The sequence below is a fragment of the Pantherophis guttatus genome, chromosome 7, assembly GCF_059756535.1.
Source record: "Pantherophis guttatus breed Tessera chromosome 7, ASM5975653v1, whole genome shotgun sequence".
In the NCBI taxonomy this organism is placed as follows: Eukaryota; Metazoa; Chordata; class Lepidosauria; order Squamata; family Colubridae; genus Pantherophis; species Pantherophis guttatus.
Window position 1 is genome coordinate 13,995,435 of NC_142069.1, and position 21,686 is coordinate 14,017,120.

At 45.4% G+C, this 21,686-nt stretch overlaps 2 protein-coding genes across 3 annotated transcripts in view; both read left to right on the top strand.

Moving 5' to 3' along the window:
- Nucleotides 1–21,686, top strand: part of EPS8 (EGFR pathway substrate 8, signaling adaptor) — a 173,211-nt gene that overhangs the window by 22,543 nt on the left and 128,982 nt on the right. The window lies entirely within an intron of this gene.
- On the top strand, nt 17,409–19,441 carry LOC148112770 (uncharacterized). The gene is made up of 2 exons (XM_087873503.1): nt 17,409–17,657; nt 17,878–19,441. Exons 1-2 carry the CDS (start codon nt 17,409–17,411, stop codon nt 19,135–19,137), a joined length of 1,509 nt encoding a protein of 502 aa, XP_087729629.1. The 3' UTR covers nt 19,138–19,441.

Below are 21,686 nucleotides of genomic sequence, written 5' to 3' on the forward strand. Positions count from 1 at the left end.
AAAGGAAAAGAGGGAAGACAAAGAAAAAGATGGGAAGATGGGAAGAGAGCAAGGAAGGAAAAGAAGGAAGGAAGGAAAGGGAGGAAGGGAGGAAGGAAGGGCTTTGACATTTCTTTAATGCAAAGAAAGCTTCCCTGGACACAAGCCTCTCATGGAGCTGAATATAGCTACCTTCCTAGTGGTATTAATTTCTAATTAATCCTGCTTTGAGTAGCATGTTGTTTCTGTCAGGCCTTTCTTCCAAGGGCAAAGTCTGCTTTGCTGAGAGTGCTTCATCGATTATGAAGCGGTTACATAAGCAATCCCCAAGTGCAGGTTGACCCACCTTCTCAGGAGAGACTGGCATCTCTCTCTGCAGCAAAAATGCCAGAAGGAAGAGAGCCAGAAGTTGGGAACTTTGAAACGGTTCGATATCTGAGAGCAAAGTTGCGTGATTTGTCATGTTTTCCTAATAAATTGTATTAATCTGGAGCTTGGAAGGAATTGTTTGGCTATTCTTCTCTAGTGTCCACAGGTACTTGGGGGACGGGATGGGACGGGACTGAATTTTGCTTTCTCTTCCCCTGGATTTACTCCAGTTCTATTGACCTTTCCAGTACCTGCAGACTTTCTGGGTCTTACTCTGTCATTATTTGCACTTTTGTCTTTTTCAGTGCCTTGCCTAATTTTCCATTCATCTGTCTGCTTTAATGCATATAGCCATCAAAGGCAGAGTGCAGTTGTTTAACGGAAATTAAATAATCATTCTTAGAGTAACAAAGATGATTAGGGGGCTGGAGGCTAAAACATATGATGAATGGTTGCAGGAACTAATGAAGAGAACGACTAGGGGTGACATAACAGCAATCTTCCAATCTTTGAGGGGCTGTCACAAAGAAGAGGGGGGGTGTCAACCTATTTGCCAAAGCACCCGAAGGCAGGACAAGAAGCAATGGCTGGAAACTAATCAAGAAAAGAAGCAACCTAGAACCAAGGAGAAATTTCCTGAACAGTTAGAACAATCAGTGGAATGACTTGCCTCCAGAGTTCTGGGTGCTCCATCACTGGAGGCTTTTAAGAAGAGACTGGACAGCGATTTGTCTGAAATGGTATAGGACAGTGATGGCTAACCTTTTTGCTGTCACATGCCAAAAATGGGGGGAGCGTGGGGGAGTTGCGTGCGCATGTGCCCACACCCATAATTCTATGTGCCCCGCCCCTGCGCATGTGTGTGTGACCCCCCCACGCACGCTTCCCCCATTTTTGGCAAGCGATGGCCCGGTAGGCCCGTTTTTCACCCTCCCCAGGCTCCAGATCCTTTCTAGGAGCCTGGGGAGGGTGAAAACAGCCTTCCCCACCCCTCTGGAGGCCCTCCGGAGGCAGGAAATGGCCTGTTTGCTGACTTCCAGTGGGTCCAGAAGGCCCGAAAATCAGCTGGCTGGCGTACGCATGTGCTCCGGAGCTGAGCTCACGTGCCCACCGTCACGCGTGCCACAGGTTTGCCATCATGGGTATAGGATCTCCTCCTTGAACAGAGGGTTGTAGTTGAAGACCTCCAAGTCCCTTCCAAGTTTGTTATTCTGTATTCTGTAAAGTTTGGTGTTTGCTTTGGCAGCACATATACCAGTTATCTTTCATACAGGACATTCACTCTGCGCCTGCATTGGAAGAGAAGCATCAAATATCCCTGATTCTTTTTTTCTTTTCTTTTTGGCTTAACATTTTAACCTCCTGAAAAGTGTGTCATTTTCCCCTCCTCCTTCCATATGTTCCATTGCTGTTCTGTTCCATGATGTGATTGCCAGTCCTATATTTAGAGGAATGGATTAAAAGGTGGTGCATTCAGCCGTGTAATCCTTTGTGTGATAAGGGATATTTTAATAATTCCCCATACTGAATTTATGGCTTTAAAATCCTTGGTGCTATAAGGGAAAACCTTAATATTCCACCATACCAAATTAATGGCTTAAAAAAAATCATTGAAGTTATAGGGAAAATGTTTTAATGCAGGATTACAGAACACGGTATGCACACAAAAATGTCTTCCCTTTTCAGTCTCCTGGAAAAGCACCTGGAAAAAATCCACCTGAAGGAGGGGAGGGTTTGCCCTCTATCTAGTCCAAGTGGGCAATGGCTGAGAACCAGATTCATGTTCTGATTTGATATTTAGTGGCCTTCATGCATTCAAGGAACACAATTTGGAAAAGTATATTGCAAAGATCTGAACAATTTTGAAAAATAATCAGATTTTAATCAAATGTGCATTGATCTATATCTATCTATCTATCTATCTATCTATCTATCTATCTATCTATCTATCATTATTTCTGTAACCCACCCTGTGGGTTAATTGGGCTGAGAAAGATTGATTGGCCCAAGTCACCTCATGAACTGTCATGGTTAAGGGTTGATGTGACACTGGGTCTCCCCAGTATTACAGTTTGAGATCTTAGATACCGAACCATGGTCTCTCTTTTTTAGCCAAGTTCTGAACTTCTTGGAGGGTTTGTACATATCCACTGATGGACATGGATCTTGGAGACACAATTTTATTTATTTATTAGACCTTTATCCCACCTTCATTGCTTTGTATAAGTATCTCAAGGCAGGGAAGACACCTTCTTTCTTCCTTCGTTCTCCTGTTTTCCCCATAATAACCCTATAAGGTGTGTTAGGTTGAGACCGAATGACTGGCCCAAAATCATCCAGATGGCTTTCATGCATAAGGATAGACTAGAACTCACAGTCTCTAGCTGGGTCCCTTAACCGCTAAACCAGTGTTTCTCAACCTCGGGCAGGTGAAGATGTGCGGACTTCAACTCCTAGAATTCCCCAGCTGGCTGGGGAATTCTAGGAGTTGAAAGTCCGCACATCTTCACCTGCCCGAGGTTGAGAAACACTGCACTAGACCAGACTGGCCGTCTACTCTTAGAAATGTTAATCATTTGACATTCAAATGGTGACAGGCTCATTTATCAGCTTGTAGTGGCTTTCTGGGTTAGCAAAGTTTATTCTGAAAACCTTGGTGATAGCTTCAGGATTTATTTTTTCTCTCTTAGGACCTGGCCTTGAATTAACTTATATTTGATGAGGGAAAGGACACAGTGACCAAACATTCTGGATTCATTGTTTTTATGTCCTTTCTCTCATTCCAATTTGACGTAATCCTCTGAGACGCTAAACAGTTGGAGAGGAAATTTTATGAATCTCTCGGAACATCGTGGCACATATTACCTCATCATCTTGGTATTGGGTCATTAGAGATCATGGGAATCCATGATGTAGAGCAGGTCTAACAGATGTCCTTCCATTTTTGCGTCTTTGCCATGCTGGTGATGACCCATGGTCTCCTTATGCTTAATCTGAGTCACTCCATATTTTCTCACAACAATTTGTTTCATCCCTATTTGCAAAATGTGTTTGTGGTTTATATGTCCTGGGGATGGCCAATGTGTGGATTTTCTTGGAAGTGTGAGGTCAGTTAAAGTGAACGAACAAAAAATGAAACATTTGCGCATTCAGAATATCTGGGGAATGAAAGCTCTGGCGTAGCGAAGGAAATTTTTAAACTAATTCAGTGGCAATTTCATCCTGCAGTTCAGAGGAGGAAGAGTTACGTGTTCAGTGGAAAAGGTTGTACATTTGCTGTATGTTCTGGTGATGAACAAGCAGCAAGTAGAGATAGGTAGTCTTACCAAATAAAAGTTGTGGTTGCTACATCTTAGAATTCTCTTTGTGCTCATCTACCCAGAACAAAACTGGAAAAAGTAAACTGGAAAGATGGTAGCTGACAAAAAGTAACTCAACTAATTTTCTTTCTGGTCAATGGATGTTTTATAATGGCCTTCAGTGGTATCCATCTTGTGAATGCAACCGCCAAATGCTGCCAAAATTCCAGCTTGTCTACCTGCCCAAAATGTTGTCTCTCCGTAGTTTAGAGTATGAGCCATGAGCTGATAACCATTAGCTCTGATATGAATGTGGTAAGGGCTGAGACTGGTGAAATGGAAACCAATGGTTCCTGAAACTAGATGAAGCTGTTACAGAAACATCTCTCAGTCACCTTTCAAGGCCTTCAAGCAAATTGCAGAGGAACTTAATTTGGAAGGGTGGGAAGAAGAAGCCTAGAATTTACTTCCTAGAGCAGGAAGAACTTCCTAGAACTTCCTAGAACAGGCAACTTTAAGACTTGTGGACTTCAACTCCCAGAATTCACCAGCTAGCATGTCTAGCTGAGGAATTCTGGGAGTTGAAGTCTACAAGTCTTAAATGTCTATGAAGATTCTCAGTCATCCAGGTCATGGTTGTCCCAAAGGTGCTTTTTCAAGAGGCAACTGGACTTTCTCGTTTTTCTTCGAAGATGTTTCATTTCTTGGATGAAAAGCGAAACGTCTTCAAAGAAAAACCAGAAGTCCCATTTTTCTCTTGAAAAAAACACCTTTGGAACACAAGTCTTAAAGTTACCAGGTTTGGAGACCCCTGCTATAGAACATAGGTGTATATAAAACCTCTGAGTTCATTGCTGTGCAGTGTTCTAGAAACTATTGTGTTTGACGTTTCTTTCTTGTGGGTAAGAATGTTTTTAACCTAGGGATGACATATTTGAGTTCCAAAATCATCAAGGATTGCATTTAAGCTTAAAAGAATGAAGATCGGTGATGTAGTGCTGAGTCCAGGTATGAATATTTCAAAGAAACATTCTCTCTCCCAGCCTTGGTCCATGATAATACAATATATGCACCTTAGTGAGAAGAAAGTTGTTCAGGTATTAGAAAAAGCCTTCCTCCTTAAAAAAAAAAAAGCACAAGGACTTGATTCCTCCCCCCACCAGCACTTGCACATAAAAATGCACTCTGATTTCCCACAAGCCTCTGTACTTGAACTTAGATTCTTGATTCCACTGTGCGAGAAACACATGACTTGTGTAAACTTCCTCAATGCATCAATCCCTGTTGCGACAAAGTTAGTTTGCATAACGATCACGGGACCAAGTGAAACCTGATAGAACAGCTGAGCTATTCTTTGAAGGTCTGTTTTTTTTTACATTTTTGCCTGACGAATGTTTTTTGTGCTTTCTTTTCTCAGCACTCCTGACAACTTTTCTTCCTTTTCTTCCTATTTAAAAGAAAGCAAACAAGAAAAAAAAGGTTTGAATGCAATGCTTTGTGCAAAGTTATGACTGGTGTGTACGTAGGACATGTTTAAAGGTAAAATGGGGGCGGGGCTGGGGGGGGCTCAGCTTTCATGGAAATTCCCCTGGCTGCTAAATTCCAATTTATGAGCACTAAGATATAGATAATAAATATGGATGAAAATGTATTTTGTGCACATACAAAGGTATTCCTATGCTCTGTAACCAAGAGCCGCCCTTGAAGTCTTTTCAAAAGCATCTCAGAAATAATGTAATAGTGTTATTTTTTTGTGTTAGTCAGAGAAAACCTGCACACACACACACACACACACACACACACACACACACACAGGGAAGGGAGGGAGGGAGAGAGAGAGAGACCCTTCTATCTATCTCTCTCCCCCCCTCCCCCTTCCCTCTTGTTTCATTGCACAAGTAATCAACCTAGTTTTTCCATTTGTATATTGAAAAGTTCCCCCTTAAGATTCCATTGGGATTAGCAATTGAATTCTAGCATATCCTTGCAAAGAGAGGCACACATGACATTGGGAGCATATGCCCATGCTGAAATAGCAGTGCAGAGGAACTACAGGATGTAAACTATGTAAGGAGTATGATGTCAGGCTAAAATATAATGAATTGAATCCAAGGCGTTCTGCATTAAAATAGGTACCTGCCAGGAATGAATTTACCAGAATCCATTGCAAATCTTGGTTTGTTCTGAGCAGGATTTGAAAGAATGCTCATTGACCTGCCCTGGTGAGGAAGTGTAACTTTACTTCCTCTGATCACTGGGGGTTTTGAAGTCCCCTGACCAATTTTTGTCAACCTTGGCAACTTTTAAGATATGTGGACTTCAACTCCCAGAATTCCCCAGCTCATAGCTGGCTGGGGAATTCTGGGAGTTGAAGTCCACATATCTTAAAAGTTGCTAAAGTTGAGAAACACTGGGCCCAGAAGGTTGACATAGTTGCTTGCAAAGTTGGTCCCTCTTGGAAATGATCGTGTCATCACTGTCAGGAGTTGGTTTGTGTCAGGATTGTGGCTTGCTGGCCATATTCTATTAGCTATAGCAGAATCAGGATGGACCAGTGTCATAATTAGCCAGGTCACAGAGCAAAAGTCATTAGGAGTTTTGCCACTCACCATCCCTATTTTTAAAGCAGGATAGACTAGATTAGCTCTTGTAAGCATTAGCCAGAGTTTGATCACTCACAGTTGAAGGGTTTAATCTTGTCCCAGTTACACAAAATTTGAAAATAAGGTTCAAACCTAGAGCAGATATTGGATTGAGGCCATATTCAAAATTCTGAGAGCTGAACTGAAGGTGTTGTGTTGTCAAAACCAGCACCAACATGTATCATTATGTTAACATTTCTTAAAGCTTAGAGTTGAGAAAGTGAATGCAAACCAATGCCATGAAGACTCTGGAAGGCAGAGAATTTCATGGCCAAAAAACTTTTTCTCCAAATATGGAATTGAAGCTGCAGCATGACATATTGCTTGGAAGAGTCCCAGAAAAGTCATTGCATCTGCAAAACTCCAAAATAAACTAATTCAATTTGTTGCTTTGACGCAGGTCCCAATTTTGTTTTCCAAATATCCTTCAAGGAAGGAGATTCGATCAAAGCAGGGGTGAAATCCAGCAGGTTCTGACAGGTTCTGGAGAACCGGTAGTGGAAATTTTGAGTGGTTCAGAGAACTGGCAAATACCACCTCTGGCTGGCCCCAGAGTGGGGTGGGAATGGAGATTTTGCAGTATCCTTCCCCTGGAGTGGGGTGGGAATAGGGATTTTGCAGTATCCTTTCCCTGGAGTGGGGAGGGAATGGAGATTTTGCAGTATCCTTCCCCCAGGAGTGGGGAGGGAATGGAGATTTTGCAGTATCCTTCCCCTGCCACACCACCAAGCCACGCCCACCAAGCCACACCACACCCACCAAGCCACGTCCACAGAACCGGTAGTGAAAAAATTTGGATTTCACCCCTGGATCAAAGTGTCATTGAATTGAAGGACTCTTTCAAAACAGTCCCACTGGTAACTTTACCAATGCAGATTTTGTACAGAAGTCTTTTGCAGAATACAGAATAACAGATTTGGAAGGGACCTTGGAAGTCGTCTAGTCCAATCTCCTGCTCGGGCAGGAGACCCTATATCATTCCAGACAAATGGCTGTCAATCTCCTCTTAAATAACTCTAGCGATGGCGCACCCACAACTTGTGGAGGCAAACCTTTCTACTGAATAATTGTTCTCACTACAGAGGAATTATTGAGTCTATCATCTGCACCTCTATAACTGTCTGGTTTGGCTCTGCAACCCAACAAGACAAACACAGACTTCAACGGATAATTAGAACTGCAGAAAAAACAATTACTACCAACCTGCCTTCCATTGAGGACCTGTATACTGCACGAGTCAAAAAGAGGGCTGTGTGTTGTGGCCCACCAGCGGCCTGCGCAGATCGTGGCTGATCCCGACGACGAGGAGGCTGGTGTGGTGTCGTGCCAGCAGCGTGTGCAGCCGGCGCTCGCGTCGGACAGCGAGGAGGCTGAAGAGGATGTGGTGCCAGAGGCAGAGACTCAGCCAGGGCCTTCAGAACCTCCAGAGGCTCCTTCAAGTGGAGATAGTGAAGTGGAGGAGCCTCTCCTCAATGCTCGAGCACGCAGGGCTGCCAAAAGGCAGGAGTGGCTATTCAGGAGGAGGAGGGTAGCCTCCTTGAGAGTAAGGCTTGAGGATAATTGGCCACTCCCTTAGCCTATTTAAATCATACACTGTTAGTAAGTTTCTTGCTAGAAACAACTTGTAATTATCATCAGAGCATTTTTGGAAAAGTCTTATTTTGTTTTCTGGGCTGGTTGCCAATCTTTGCCAGACTTTGGTTTATTCTTGCTACTTAATAAATTTGATAAGCACCGTTAGTGTGGGTCAATATCCTCGGGAATCCGGAGCTGGGGCAGAACACTGTGAAAATATCTACAGACCCCTCACATCCTGGACATAAACTGTTTCAACTCTTATCCTCAAAACGACGCTATAGGGCTCTGCACACCAAGACAACTAGATACAAGAACATTTTTTTCCCGAATATCATCACTCTGCTAAACAACTAATTCCCACAACTGTCAAATTAACTACTAAGACTGTATTACTATTCTTCTCATCCTTAAACTAGTACCTATATCTTCCCACTTATGGCTATATCCATGTTGCTTGTATCTTTACAACTTATATTGTTTTTATTGTTTCCTAGTATGATTTGATTGCTTATTAGTATCCTATGGCTATCATTAAGTGTTGTATCTTATGATTCTTGACAAATATATTTTATTTTTTCTTTATGTACACTGAGAGCATATGCACCAAAGACAAGTTCCTTGTGTGTCCAATCACACTTGGCCAATAAAAGAATTCTATTCTATTCTATTCTATTCTATTCTATTCTATTCTATTCTATTCTATTCTATTCTATTCTATTCTATTCTATTCTATTATTATCAGGAAATTTCTTCTTAATTCCCGGTTGAATCTCTCTTTGATAAATTTCCATCCATTACTTCTTGTCTTGACCTCAGGTGCTTTGGAGAACGGGTTGTCTTCCCCATCTTTGTGACAACCTCTCAAATATTGGAAGACTGCTCTCATGTCAGTCCTTCTCTTTGTTGTTTTGTTGTTTTGAGATTGACATGTCACCTGAGCTCAGTTTGATGTAGTGTTCTGCGATACTTATCTTATTTCTGAATGTTTTCCTTATATTAATATGCCACCAGAGATGTGAGCCAGCCTCAAATGATTCTTCCTCCCTTCCCAATGTCACTCAGATGACATCTGCAAAGAAAATAGACAACATGTGATGAGCCTGCTGTTTTCTGTTACACAGAAATAGAACTAGAGAGAGGTGCAAATATAATGTGTTTAAACGCACTGTGTAATCCCTTCTAATTACTGGAGCATACTTCCTATCCTCAGTTGATATCTATCCAGAGATAACAGAATAACGTAATGACAGAGTTGGAAGGTACCTTGGAGGTCTTCTATTCCAACCCCCTGCTCAGCCAGGAAACCCTATACCACTTCAGACAAATGGTTATCCAACATCTTCTCAAAAACTTCCAGTGTTGGAGCATTCACAACTTCTGGAGGCAAGTTGTTCCACTGCTTAATTGTTCTAACTGTCAGGAAATTTCTCCTTAGTTCTAGGTTGCTTCTCTTCTTGATTAGCGTCCACCATTGCTTCTTGTCCTGCCTTCAGGTGCTTTGGAGATTAGGTTATTCCCTCTTTGTGGAAGCCCCTCAAATGTTGGAACACTGCTATCATGTCACCTCTAGTCCTTCTTTTCATTAAACTAGATATACCCAATTCCAGCAACCGTTCTTTATATATTTTAGCCTCCTAATATCTTTCTTGCTCTTCTCCACACATATCAACTCTCACTACTATCCTATCAAAACTCTCACATATACTAATATTGGATTAGATTCCCAATCTGATAAATGTTCTTCTTTTAAGCTGGTCAAATCCATCTTTTAACAAAAAAAAAAAAAAAAAAACAAACCAAAACCACCAAACTAAAACATTTAAAATAAAAATAAAAACAGGGCTCATATTGATTTTAGCATCTGAGCAGCGAATTAATAAGTGGTGCTGGCAAAATGTATTTTGACCTTAATCTGTCCTTTGTGAAATAGATAAACCCAGTTGTAGCTGCACAAGAATCAATGAGTTTAAAGCACTGGCTGTGATTATGGGATTTAGCGAGAGGCCACTGAAAATTTACTGACATGCCGTGATGTCTAAAACTAAAATGCTAATTAAGCAATCCTCAGGACCTACATTTCAAATTGCCTGGGAGAGAGAAAGAAAGATTATACACTTTGAAATCTTATTTCCTCTGCTTCCAGTTGGAATGCAAATGGATGCTTCTTGAATTCGCATCCTGAGTTACGCTAGAGAAACAAAAAGTTGATTGTTTTACTCTGCTGCCTCTGAGCTTTCTCTTTCAGTAGCTCTTTTCTTGACGGGCGCTCCTGCGTTTCCTCCTGTAAATAGAGAAATTGATAGAGATGGGATTTGTGGCTGGGGAAAAAAACATCCTCGGTAACATATTGCCGGCATTGTTAATTCTTTCATTATGTTGGTTAATGATTGCTCTCGCAACGTGATGATGACTTGATTGTTATGATAGTAAGTTTTTGCATTATGAGTGTTGTCATTCTTACAGTGCCTTAATTGGCATATTGTTGTTTTATTACTTGCTGTAGATATTTTATGGTTGAAACATGACTATAAATAGTTGGAGTCCTTGGAAAATTCAGGATATACCAATGGAGTGAATGAATGAATGAATGAATGAATAGGTGGTAAATGGAGATGAAGTGTCAGATACTATAAATACATTCCTACGTAGGGCCAGTTGAAAGGATGGTTAATTTGAAGCAATAAACCAAATGAAAATAATTGATTATTATTGGAAGAAAGCAAATATACCTGGATCATGTGTTCTAAGCATTACTAAAATATGACCCCATGTACCAACGGTGGATATATATACATACAGAAAGGCACACATACACATTTATAAATAGATATATTCTCTCTCTCTCTCTCTCTCAGAAAGGAACAACAACAGGCTCAGATCTTTTCTAAATAACATTGAAGTCTTAAAGATGCAAATACTATTTTATAATGAACGTGCAATTGGTTTACTGTCCGTGGTTCCTATAGCACAGTGATGGTTAACCTTTTTGCCATCACGTGCCAGAAGCAGGGGGGGGTGTCACACATGTGCCCACACCTATAATTCTATGTGTCCCGCACATGTGCGCGTGACCCATACTCCCCCCACTCCTGGCACGCGATGGCCTGGTAGGTCTGTTTTTCCCTCTCACCAGGTTCCAGAGCCTTTCTAGGAGTCTGGGGAGGGTGAAAATGGCCTTCCACCCCCCTCCCAGAGGCCCTCTGGAGGCTGAAAACAGCCCGTTTGCCAACTTCTGCTGGCCTCCCGGAGGGCCTCTGGGGGTATGGGGAAGGCTGCAAGGTTGCCTGGCGCCATGGGCAGGACTGGGGCTAGCAAGAGTGCGCCGGAAATGTCTCCAGGCACCCAGAGAGACAGAACTCCCGGCCCTCGCTGGCTCAGCTGGTCTGCGGTTAAGGGGCCAAGTAGCCATGAGGTGACTGGGGAAAGGAAGGGCTGCCTCCTGTGCTGGCCATGCCCACCCCTTTCACTAGGCCCATTATTTTACAAATGTATTTATTTTTTTAAAAAAATCATATTAGTGGTCCTCAGGATTTAAAATTATGAATTTAGTGGTCCCTGAAGTCCAAAAAGTTGGTGGCCACTGCCTCAGACGACCAGAGCCTTGTCGCCCAGAAGGCATTCAAGTTTGGTGCTGCGTTGGTTTATTATTTTATTTTTTAATTTCTTTTAAATGTCCATTTTTTTTTCACTTCCTCCCTCAGGGGCGCCGTTGTAGAGATAAAGATGCTGTGCACATTAGCAGATTTGTTCTGCTAGCACATTAACACTCCCTGAAATGTTTTAACTATAGAGAAAATGTTCCAGCCTGACTAGGAAAGAAAGCGAGGGCGGAGGGTGGAGACGAAGTCCATGAGAATGAGGGAGGGACTGGGGAAGACCCTCGAGAAATGGGGGTGGGTGGGTGGGTGAGATGTCTCCAAATAGAGTTACCAGATGTTTGGCAAAAGGAGGACATGTCCTCTGTTTTATCCTCATGTCTTCCATCTGGCAAACTTATGAAATTTTGCCTGGCTCTTTGAGCATCTGCAAGTTTATTTGGACTGTTTTCAGAGGGAGTCAAACTTTTACGTATGTGATCATCGCCTGTTTCCTTCTTTTTCCTCAACTGTCAGCAGACTCAAAAGCCAGCATTTACACGAGTTAATTTATCTCCAAACTTCAGCAATCAGCTTCAATCCAGCCCCTTCCAAGATACAGGCCCTGTCATCCGTAGATCTCGTGACTCATCATACGTTTCTAGGATGAAATTTGAAAAGCACATTATCGTTGAGCCTATATTATTGCTAGCATGAAAATAAAGACTCGTCAGAGAAATATTGTGATTGAAAAACCAGTCCTTCTGGATGGTGGAAGAAGTAATTTCCTATACATATTGGCCTAAATACATTTCTTTTTGTTGCAGTTTTGCACTATAATTTATGTTGCAGCGCTTAAGAAAGTTAAAAAGTTTGTGTGTCCTCCGTTTTCTTCCCTGTGTCCTCCTTTTCCAATTGTCCATGTCCTCCTTTATCTTTTCAGATACTTGGTATCTCTGGTGTTTTTTTTTTTAAAAAAATATGGCAGTCTTAAAATATGTGAACTTCAACTTCACTCACCTCTAAAGTAAAGGTAAAGGTTCCCCTCGCACATATGTGCTAGTTGTTCCCGACCCTAGGGGGCAGTGCTCATCTCCGTTTCAAAGCCAAAGAGCCAGCGCTGTCCAAAGACGTCTCCGTGGTCATGTGGCCGGCATGACTAAACGCTAAAGGCGCATGGAACGCTGTTACCTTCCCACAAAAGGTGGTCCCTATTTTTCTACTTGCATTTTTTACGAGCTTTCGAACTGCTAGGTTGGCAGAAGCTGGGACAAGTAAAGGGAGCTCACCCCGTTATGCAGCACTAGGGATTTGAACTGCTGAACTGCCGACCTTTCGATCGACAAGCTCAGTGTCTTAGCTACTGAGCCACTGCATCCCACCTCTAGAACCAGGTTTATCAAAATTGGCAACTTTAATATGTATGGATGTTAACACCCAGAACGCCCTAGGCTCCCAGAATTCTGGGAGTTGAAATTCACAAATTTTAAAGTCCCCAAGTTTGAAAAATACTGCTCTAGTTGCCTGTGGCCTGACTTGCTATCCCCATGCCCCCAACTGCAAAAATGCCGCTTTTGGGACCATGTATTCTAGAAGCCGCAGTTTTAAAAGCTTCTGCTGGCATCTTGCTCCCTCTGAGTTAACTGAAACAGGGCAATCTTTGCGTCCTTCTGTCTGAGAATATCCTGTTTCTCATTATGTAATGTAAGTTAGCAACTTTCCAGAAGGATACCATGTTTAAGCCAAGCAACCCACACAGTTTTCTTCCTTTTTCCTCGTTGCTGTCTGGTGGTTTGTTCATGCAAACCCTTGCACACTAATGTCTTCCACACCCAGAGCAATTGGCAAGGAAATCAAGAAAAATGTGTACTGTGAATGAATGAAGTCTGTCCCCTTGTTCCTCCATTTTTCTACTGCACCAGTACTAAATCTTCATCCCCTCCATCCTTCTGAAACAAGCTTGGGTACCAGAGGGAAGGGCTACCTTCTTGGAAACCAAGCCCGATGGTTACTACAGGTAGCCCGTGGACCACAGTTGGGACTGGAATTTCCGTTGCTAAGCAACGTGATTGCTAAGCGAATCACTGCAGTTGTTAAGCAAATCATGTGGTCATTAAAGAAATCAGGCTCGTTAAACAAATCTTGCAAACCACAATCACATGAGCCCACGATGCTGCAATGGTTGTAAATACACGGCAATTATTGATAGTACAGTAGTACAGCCTTGGTAGTACAGTGGTCTAAAGCACCCTGTTATTAAGACCAGCTGCCTGCAATTACTGCAGGTTCGAATCTCGCCAGGCTCAAGGTTGACTCAGCCTTCCATCCTTTCTAAGGTAGGTAAATTGAGGACCCAGTTGTGGGGGCAATAAGCTGACTTTGTATAAATATACAAAAGGCTATTGCTTAGCACATTGTAAGCCGCCCTGAGTCTCTGGAGAAAGGTGGCATATAAATCAAATTTTTTTTAAAAAAAAAAAAATTGCCAAGCATCCAAATTTTGATCACATGACTGTATGGCGCTGTGACAGTCGTAAGTGTGAATACCTGTTGTAAGTCATTTTTTTCTCAGTGCCGTTGTAACTTTGAATGTCGGTAAGTGGATGGTTGTAAGTCGGGGACTACAGGTAGTCCTCGACTTACAACAGTTCGCTTAGTGTCTGTTCAAAGTTACGACGGCATTGAAAAACATAATTTACGACTATTTTTCAAACTTGCGACCATTGCAGCATCCCCATGGTCATGTGATTGACATTTGGATGCTTAACGACTGACTCACACTTAGGACGGTTGCAGTGTACTGGGGTCCTATGAACCTTTCTCCATTTTGCAACCTTCTGACAAGCATAGTCGACGGGAGGGGACCTAATTCACTTAACAACTGTTTGACTAATTTAACAACTGCAGTGATTCACTTAACAAATGTGGCAAGACAAGTCGTAAAATGGGGCAAAATTCCCTTAACGAATTTCTCCCTTAGCAACATACATTTTGGGCACAATTATGGTCGTAAGCTGAGGACTACGTCCCTTTATCTGTAACATCCTCATATCATTTGGAAACTGGACTCTGAGGCGTTCTTTTTTTTTTTTTTTTTAATTTGATTTATATGCCGCCTTTCTCCGGAGACTCAGGGCGGCTTACAATGCGTTAAGCAAAAGCCTTCATACTTTTGTATATTTATACAAAGTCAGCTTATTGCCCCCACAAACTGGGTCCTCATTTCACCTACCTTAGAAAGGATGGAAGGCTGAGTCAACCTTGAGCCTTGGAGAGATTCGAACTTGCAGTAATTGCAGGCAGCTGAATGTTAATAACAGGCTATTAGTCTGCTGCGCCACCAGACTCTTCCTACAGAGAGCATTGATTGTGACCTTAGTGAACTTTGAAAAGCCAGCAGGAGAATTGCCTATCCGATCCCAGGTTAATGTATAATAATATGACCGCAGGGCAATGCTTAACCAGCACGGTACTTCATTTCTCTTAGGCATGGTTCAATAACAGTTCAGAATTGCTTAAACTCTGATATGCCCTCTCATTTGAAGCACGTTTAAAATTTGGGCTTTGTAATAAATTGATTTTAGGCATGACAAGATAACCTGAGGCCCCCAGAAACATGGACAGTTTTTAAGCACATAATCCCCAAGATTTCCACTCTGGACCCCATGATTGTTAAAATGTGACAGCAGATTTTCCTGTCATTTTGAGGTGGGAAACTTATGGCAGCGCTTATCAATAATACTTAAACTTACATACCGCTTCACAATGCTTTTACAGCCCTCTCTAAGCGGTTTACAGAGTCAGCCTATTGCCCCCAACAACCCGGGTCCTCATTTTACCGACCTCAGAAGGATGGAAGGCTGAGTCAACCTTGAGCCTGGTGAGATTCGAACTGCCAAACTGCTGGTAATCGGCAGTCAGCAGAAGTACTCTGCAGTACTGCATTCTAACCACTCCACCACCACAGCTTTCATGATACTTTAGCATTTAGCCTAAAATAGGGATGTTGGAATTGGAAATCAAACCAAGAACACCCCAATTACTTCTCCTTGCTCCTATAAAGGTGGAACCAGTTTGGTGTGCTGGTTCAGGTGCTGGGTTAAAAACTGGGAGTCTGTGAATTCTAGTTCTTCCTTAATGATGAAATGTACCTGGCTGGCTTTCAGCCAGTCCCTGTTTCTCAGGCCAACTCTCCTAGTAGAGTTGGTTCTGTGGGGAAAAAAAGAGAGAGAGCATATTGTCCACTGCCTTGAGTTGTAGAAAATAGGAGGCAGGATGTAAATCTAATGATTGATGGATAAATAAACACGCTTTCCACTTTGCAACTCTCGACCCTCAACCGCCGAATGTATAAATGTGGCATTTGGCCACAATAATATTTCATTCCTAGTTTAATGCAACCGCAGCATCAAGCAAAGCCTTGTCAAACAAAGTCTTGTGCAGATATTGCTGTGTCACTGTGTGTCAAATTTTGCAGACTGTATTGGTTTGATATGTGAATAGACAGGTTCATGGCTGCATGCCTAGCACTAAGCTGTGAGGTACAGATAGTCCTCACTTCACAAGCACAATTGCAACCAGCAGTTCCCTCACTAAGTGATGCAGTCGTTGAGTGAGAAATCACATGATTGCAATGGTTTTATGGCTCTAGAAAGAGTGCAGAGAAGAGCAAGAGAAGAGCAAGAGAAGAGGGAGTCAAGCTATTCTCCAGAGCACCTGAGGGCAGGACAAGAAGCAATGGATGGAAACTGATCAAGGAGAGAAGCAACTTAGAACTAAGGAGAAATTTCCTGACAATTAGAACAATTAATCAATGCCTCCAAAAGTTATGGGTGCTCTATCACGAGATATTTAAGAAGAGATTGGACAACCATTTGTCTGAAATGATTATAGGGCAGTGATGGCTAACCTTTTTGCCATCGTGTGCCAAAAGTGCGGGGAGTGCAGGGGGGGTGTCACTTGGGCACGTGCCCACACCCATAATTCAAATGCTCCCCACCCCCACGCATGTGCGCATGACCCCCCCCGCGCTCCCCCCACTTTTGGCATGCGATGGCAAGGTAGGCCTGTTTTTCGCTCTCCCCAGGCTCCAGAGCCTTTCTAGGAGGCTGGGGAGGGGGAAAATGGCCTTCCTCACACACACACACCCCGGAGGCCAGAAACAGCCTTTTTCCTGACTTCCAGTGGGCCCAAAAGGTCTGAAAATCAGCTGAGCTTGCATGCCCACCGATATGGCTGACTTCTCCATTGACTCCATTGCTCGTTGGAAGCAATGTGCAAAGTTGGAAGTGTGCAAATGGCGACTGCATGTCCATGGGATGCTGCAAAAGTTGTAAGTGCGAGAACAGGGTTGTAAAGTTTCATTCTCCGACAAGGGCGCCCACGGCAGTCATACTGGGTATCGACACGTTCGCTATCCAATAGGACCGAGTCTACTGGAACTTTAGCCCGCCTCTTCCTGCTTCAGTCCCAGTTTTCCGACTCGGTCTCTATCAGGACAGCCGTGTCTGTAGCGTTTCCAGTCCTATTTCTTCTATTTCGCTGTTTCTGTTGGCTTCAAAAGATTCAAAAGCTTTACCAGCGAGAAGGTTGGATTCCGACTCCGCTGAGGGTTGCCAAGCGGTGAGAGCTGTCGGCTGACTGTCTCTCCATCGCGCGCACGGGCCTGCCTTGTCTTGCCCCGCCGCGCTTCGCCCTGCCCTCCCGCGCCTTCTTTCTGCAATTTTTCGGCGAATTTCTTCGGCGCCACTTTGAAGATCTGCTCAACAGCTGATCGGCGCGAGGACGCTTCCGCGCCCCCTGTGTTCCCTCGCGCTCAAGCCGGACGGCTAGCGAGGCAGCAGGGCAAGCTAATTCCGCTCCGATCGTTCTGCTGAGTTATCGGAAGGTACGGAGCTGACCTGGTGATCAGCCTTTTTCCCCCTCTCTGGCAGTTTTTATTTTTGGCGCTTTCTATCTCAATCAAAATGGCGGACGCCCCTGTTGCTAGGCAGACTGGCTCTAAGGCTCAGAGTAAGAAACGCCATTGCAATGATGATCCAGGGGAAGGCCCTTCATCCAGCCGGAAAGGAAAGGAGAAATCATCCTCCTCCAAGCGCCCTCATTCCTCCAAAAGCTCTTCTCTTGCCAGAGATGAGAGCCGGCGCCACAAAGCGATGGAGAAAGCTTTCCAGAAGGCTCGCTCCAAGGCTTCTCAAGATCCTAGGCCTCTGCCAGTAGCCTCTCCTGCTTCCTTACCAGCGGATCATCCCTCCATTGCCCCCCCCCCTATCGCCTGATGTCTCTGTGCAAGGGGATCCCAGCGCATCTGCTGACGTGGCCTCGGTTTTTCCATCTGATTCCCCAGGACCTGGGTTACAGATTCAGCAACCTTCCTCGGTCCCCATCCCGGTTCAGCCTTCTTCCGGGGCCCTTCTCTCTCAACAATGCCTCCAGGGTCACCAGGTACCTCCGGATCTGCAGCCGTCTTTGGCTGACCTGATTTCCGAGGCAATTCGCCAAGGCATAGCACAGGGTCTACAGCAACACACCGCTTCCGCCCTACCTACCCATAGGTCTTCTCGGCATCACACCTATCAGGAGGAGACCATGGCTGATGACTATGGTCAGGATTCTGAAAGCCAGGGCTCCTTATCGGAAGGGGAGATTCCTCCTGAGCAAGAGCTTTCCGAAGACGAGGGATTAGAGCCAGATCAACCGGCATTTGTGGGACTTTTTAAGCCTCACATGTTTCGCTCCCTCCTGTACAAAGCTAAGGCTGTCACCGGATTGGGTGGAGCACCCTCCACATCTGATGCTTCTTCTTCTTCTCAAACTGATCCCAAGTCTGCCTTGTTTCAAGAACCTCCTGTCCATTCAGAGGTGGTCCCAGCTCCGAAATTATTTTCGGACGTTCTGAAACGACAATGGGCGTCTCCTAGTTCCGGTCCCGTTCCAAACAACCTGGACAGAAGATTGTTTAATCTGGCCACAGATTTCTCCTCTCTCTTGCAGGTGCCCTCTGTGGATACACCTGTCGTGGCTCTGGCCTCTTCCGCTCCTATCACCGGACCATCTGACGAATATCTGAGACCGGAAGAAAAGAAAGCTGAGCGCACTCTTATCAAGGGTCATCAGGCCTCTGCCTGGTCGGTGCAGGCATCATCAGCTGCATCTTTTTTCAATAGGGCATCTATTCTGTGGCTGCGCCAGCTGCAGGAACGTATTCCGGCTTCCGATCAGCGCACCCACCAAGACATTAATAAGATCGTGGCAGCGGTGGAGTTCTCCGCTGATGCTACTCTTTCCGCTGCTCGATTTTCTGCCAAAGCCATCGGATCCTCCGTGACTTCACGACGACTCCTCTGGCTCCGGAACTGGCAAGCTGACGCCAGGAACAAATGGCGCCTTGCTTCCTCTCCTTACGCCGGCACTAAGCTATTTGGAGAACAACTAGATCCCTTGCTCATTGAGACTAGGGACCATCGGAAGATTCTTCCTTCTATCTCTCGTCGGTCGGAGTATCGTCTTCAAGGATCCTATCGTTCAACCTCCTTTCGTGGCCCCGATTCTTCCGTCTTCCAGCATCGTCATCAACGGCCCTTTTCACCCAGGGGACCTCTGCAACAGGATGGCCAGGTCAGACAGGGGTCTCGCTTTTCCTCCAAACGGCCCTTTCGAGGTGGGAGGGGTCGCCCTTTCCGACGGCCCCGCTAGGTCCCCTCCTGACTCCCTGATTGGCGGCCGTTTAACCTTTTTCGCCGATCAATGGGATCTGTCCGTTTCTGATTGCTGGGTCAGGGAGACCATCAGATTTGGTTTGTCACTTGATTTTCTATCCATTCCCCCTAGATACTACCTCCCTTGCCCGGTTTCCCGGGACCCGGTTAAACGGGCTCGGGTTAATGAGGCCATCCAACACTTGTTGGCCATCGAGGCCATTCAACCTGTCCCTCTTTCACAAAGAGGTTGCGGGTTCTACTCCCGTTTGTTCCTGGTACCCAAGGCTTCGGGAGGCTGGAGGGCTATTCTCGATTTGAAGTCCCTCAACCGACACATCATCTACCGTCGGTTTAAAATGCAGTCGCTGCAAACCATCCTGCTCTGCATTCGTAAGGGGGACTTCATGTCCTCCATTGATTTAACCGAAGCTTACCTCCATATTCCCATCCTCCCCTCTCACCGTAAGTTCCTTCGGTTTTCTTATAACGGGCAGCATTTCCAGTATGCTGCCTTACCGTTTGGCCTTTCATCTGCGCCCAGGGTATTCACTAAAATAATGGCGGCCCTTATGGCCCATGTCTCTTCTGTTCCTATACGAGCACTTTTTTATTTGGATGATATCCTCATCCTATCCCAGTCTCAGATTCAAGCAAACAGGGACCTTTCCTCTGTTATGGCTATTTTGCAAAGGCACGGGTTTTCCATTAATATATCTAAGAGCCATTTGTCTCCCACTACGTGTCTTAAACACCTTGGGGCCATTATCGACTCCTCCACCCTTCGGGTTTCTCTGTCACAAGAACGCCAGTCCAGTCTCTCTGATCTGGCTTCCTCAGTCAGGAGGCGGGCCTCGGCATCCCTTCTGGTCCTCTCTAGTCTGCTTGGTAAAATGGTTTCGGCTTACGGCATTGTGCCGTGGTCTCGTCTCCACAGCCGGGAGCTCCAGTGGCTATTGCTCCCTTTCCAACGGAGTTTCCGCAGCACTTCGGCATCCAGAATTGTCCTACCGCCGAAAGTTCTAGACTCGCTCAGTTGGTGGACGCCGTCGGCGGTATCCCGGGGCTCTTTCTTCGGAGAGACCGACAGGATCGTCATCACAACAGACGCCAGTCTCTCGGGATGGGGCGCCCATCTGGGGACTCGTCTCTCTCAGGGCCTTTGGTCCCCTTCGGAGCAAAACCTCAACATCAACTTGCTGGAACTACGGGCCATCTACCTGGCCCTCCTGAGCTTCGAACTTCATGTCCTTGGCAGGGATGTCCTTATTCTGACGGACAATGTCTCAGCCAAGGCACATATAAACAAGCAGAGCGGCACCAGATCTCGCTCTCTGCTGAAGGAATCGCTCCGCCTGGGGCTCTGGGCGGAGGACCACCTGTCGTCGATCCAAGCGGAGCACATTTCCGGGACGGCGAACATCTGTGCAGATTCTCTCAGCCGCCGCACCATCGACCCTGCCGAGTGGAGTCTGTGCCCCCAACTCTTCAAGGACTTAACCTCCCGCTTCGGCACCCCGTCACTGGACCTGTTTGCATCGAGCGACAATCATCAGCTCCCCCGCTTCTTCTCTCGCTATCCCTCCCCGGGTGCGGAGGCGGTGGACGCATTACGCAGCCCTTGGCCAGTCGGACAGCTGCTCTACGCTTTTCCTCCCCTACCACTCATCTCCAGGGTCGTACGGAAGATTCTCTCGGAGAAAGCGGAGGTCATCCTGCTTGCCCCTCACTGGCCTCGTCACCCGTGGTTTCCCGACCTGAAGTCCCTGTCAGTTGCCCCTCCGTGGCGGATTCCCGACGATCGGATATCCCTACGGCAGGGACCCATCCGACACCCGGACCCGCAGTCCTTCCAGCTGACAGCCTGGCGACTGAGCGGCTCTTATTGACCAGAGCCTCCGTGCCCACGGGAGCCATCGAAGTCATCCAGGCTGCCCGTAGACCCTCCACTCAACGCATCTACGGTTCTACTTGGAGGTCCTTCTCGGATTGGTGCCGTCGTCGTTCCATTTCTCCTTCTGAGGTCTCTATCCTCCAAATTTTGAACTTCCTGCACGACGGTTTTCTGGCCGGCCTCGCTCCCAATACGCTCCGTCGCCAGGTAGCTGCTCTTTCATCGATACTACTCTGTGGTTCCAACACTTCACTTGCTCATGATCCCCTGATTCGGTCATTTTTGAGGGGCGCCACCAATCTGCGACCTCCCACGGTGCACCGATTCCCAACTTGGGATTTAAATAAGGTTTTGACAGCCCTCACGGGTCCCCCGTTTGAGCCACTGCGAGAGGTCAGCCTCAAGTACTTATCATTTAAGGTCGCCTTTTTGGTTGCTATCACCTCCGCGCGGAGGATTTCTGAACTCGCAGCCCTTTCTGTACGACCGGATCTTTGTATTTTCCATACGGACAGGGTAGTCCTCCGCCTTGACCCTGCCTTCATCCCTAAAATTAATACCATATTCCACAGGTCGCAGGAGCTCTCTCTCCCAAATTTTTGTCCAACTCCTCGTTACCGACAGGAACATGTCTGGCATAAACTGGATGTACG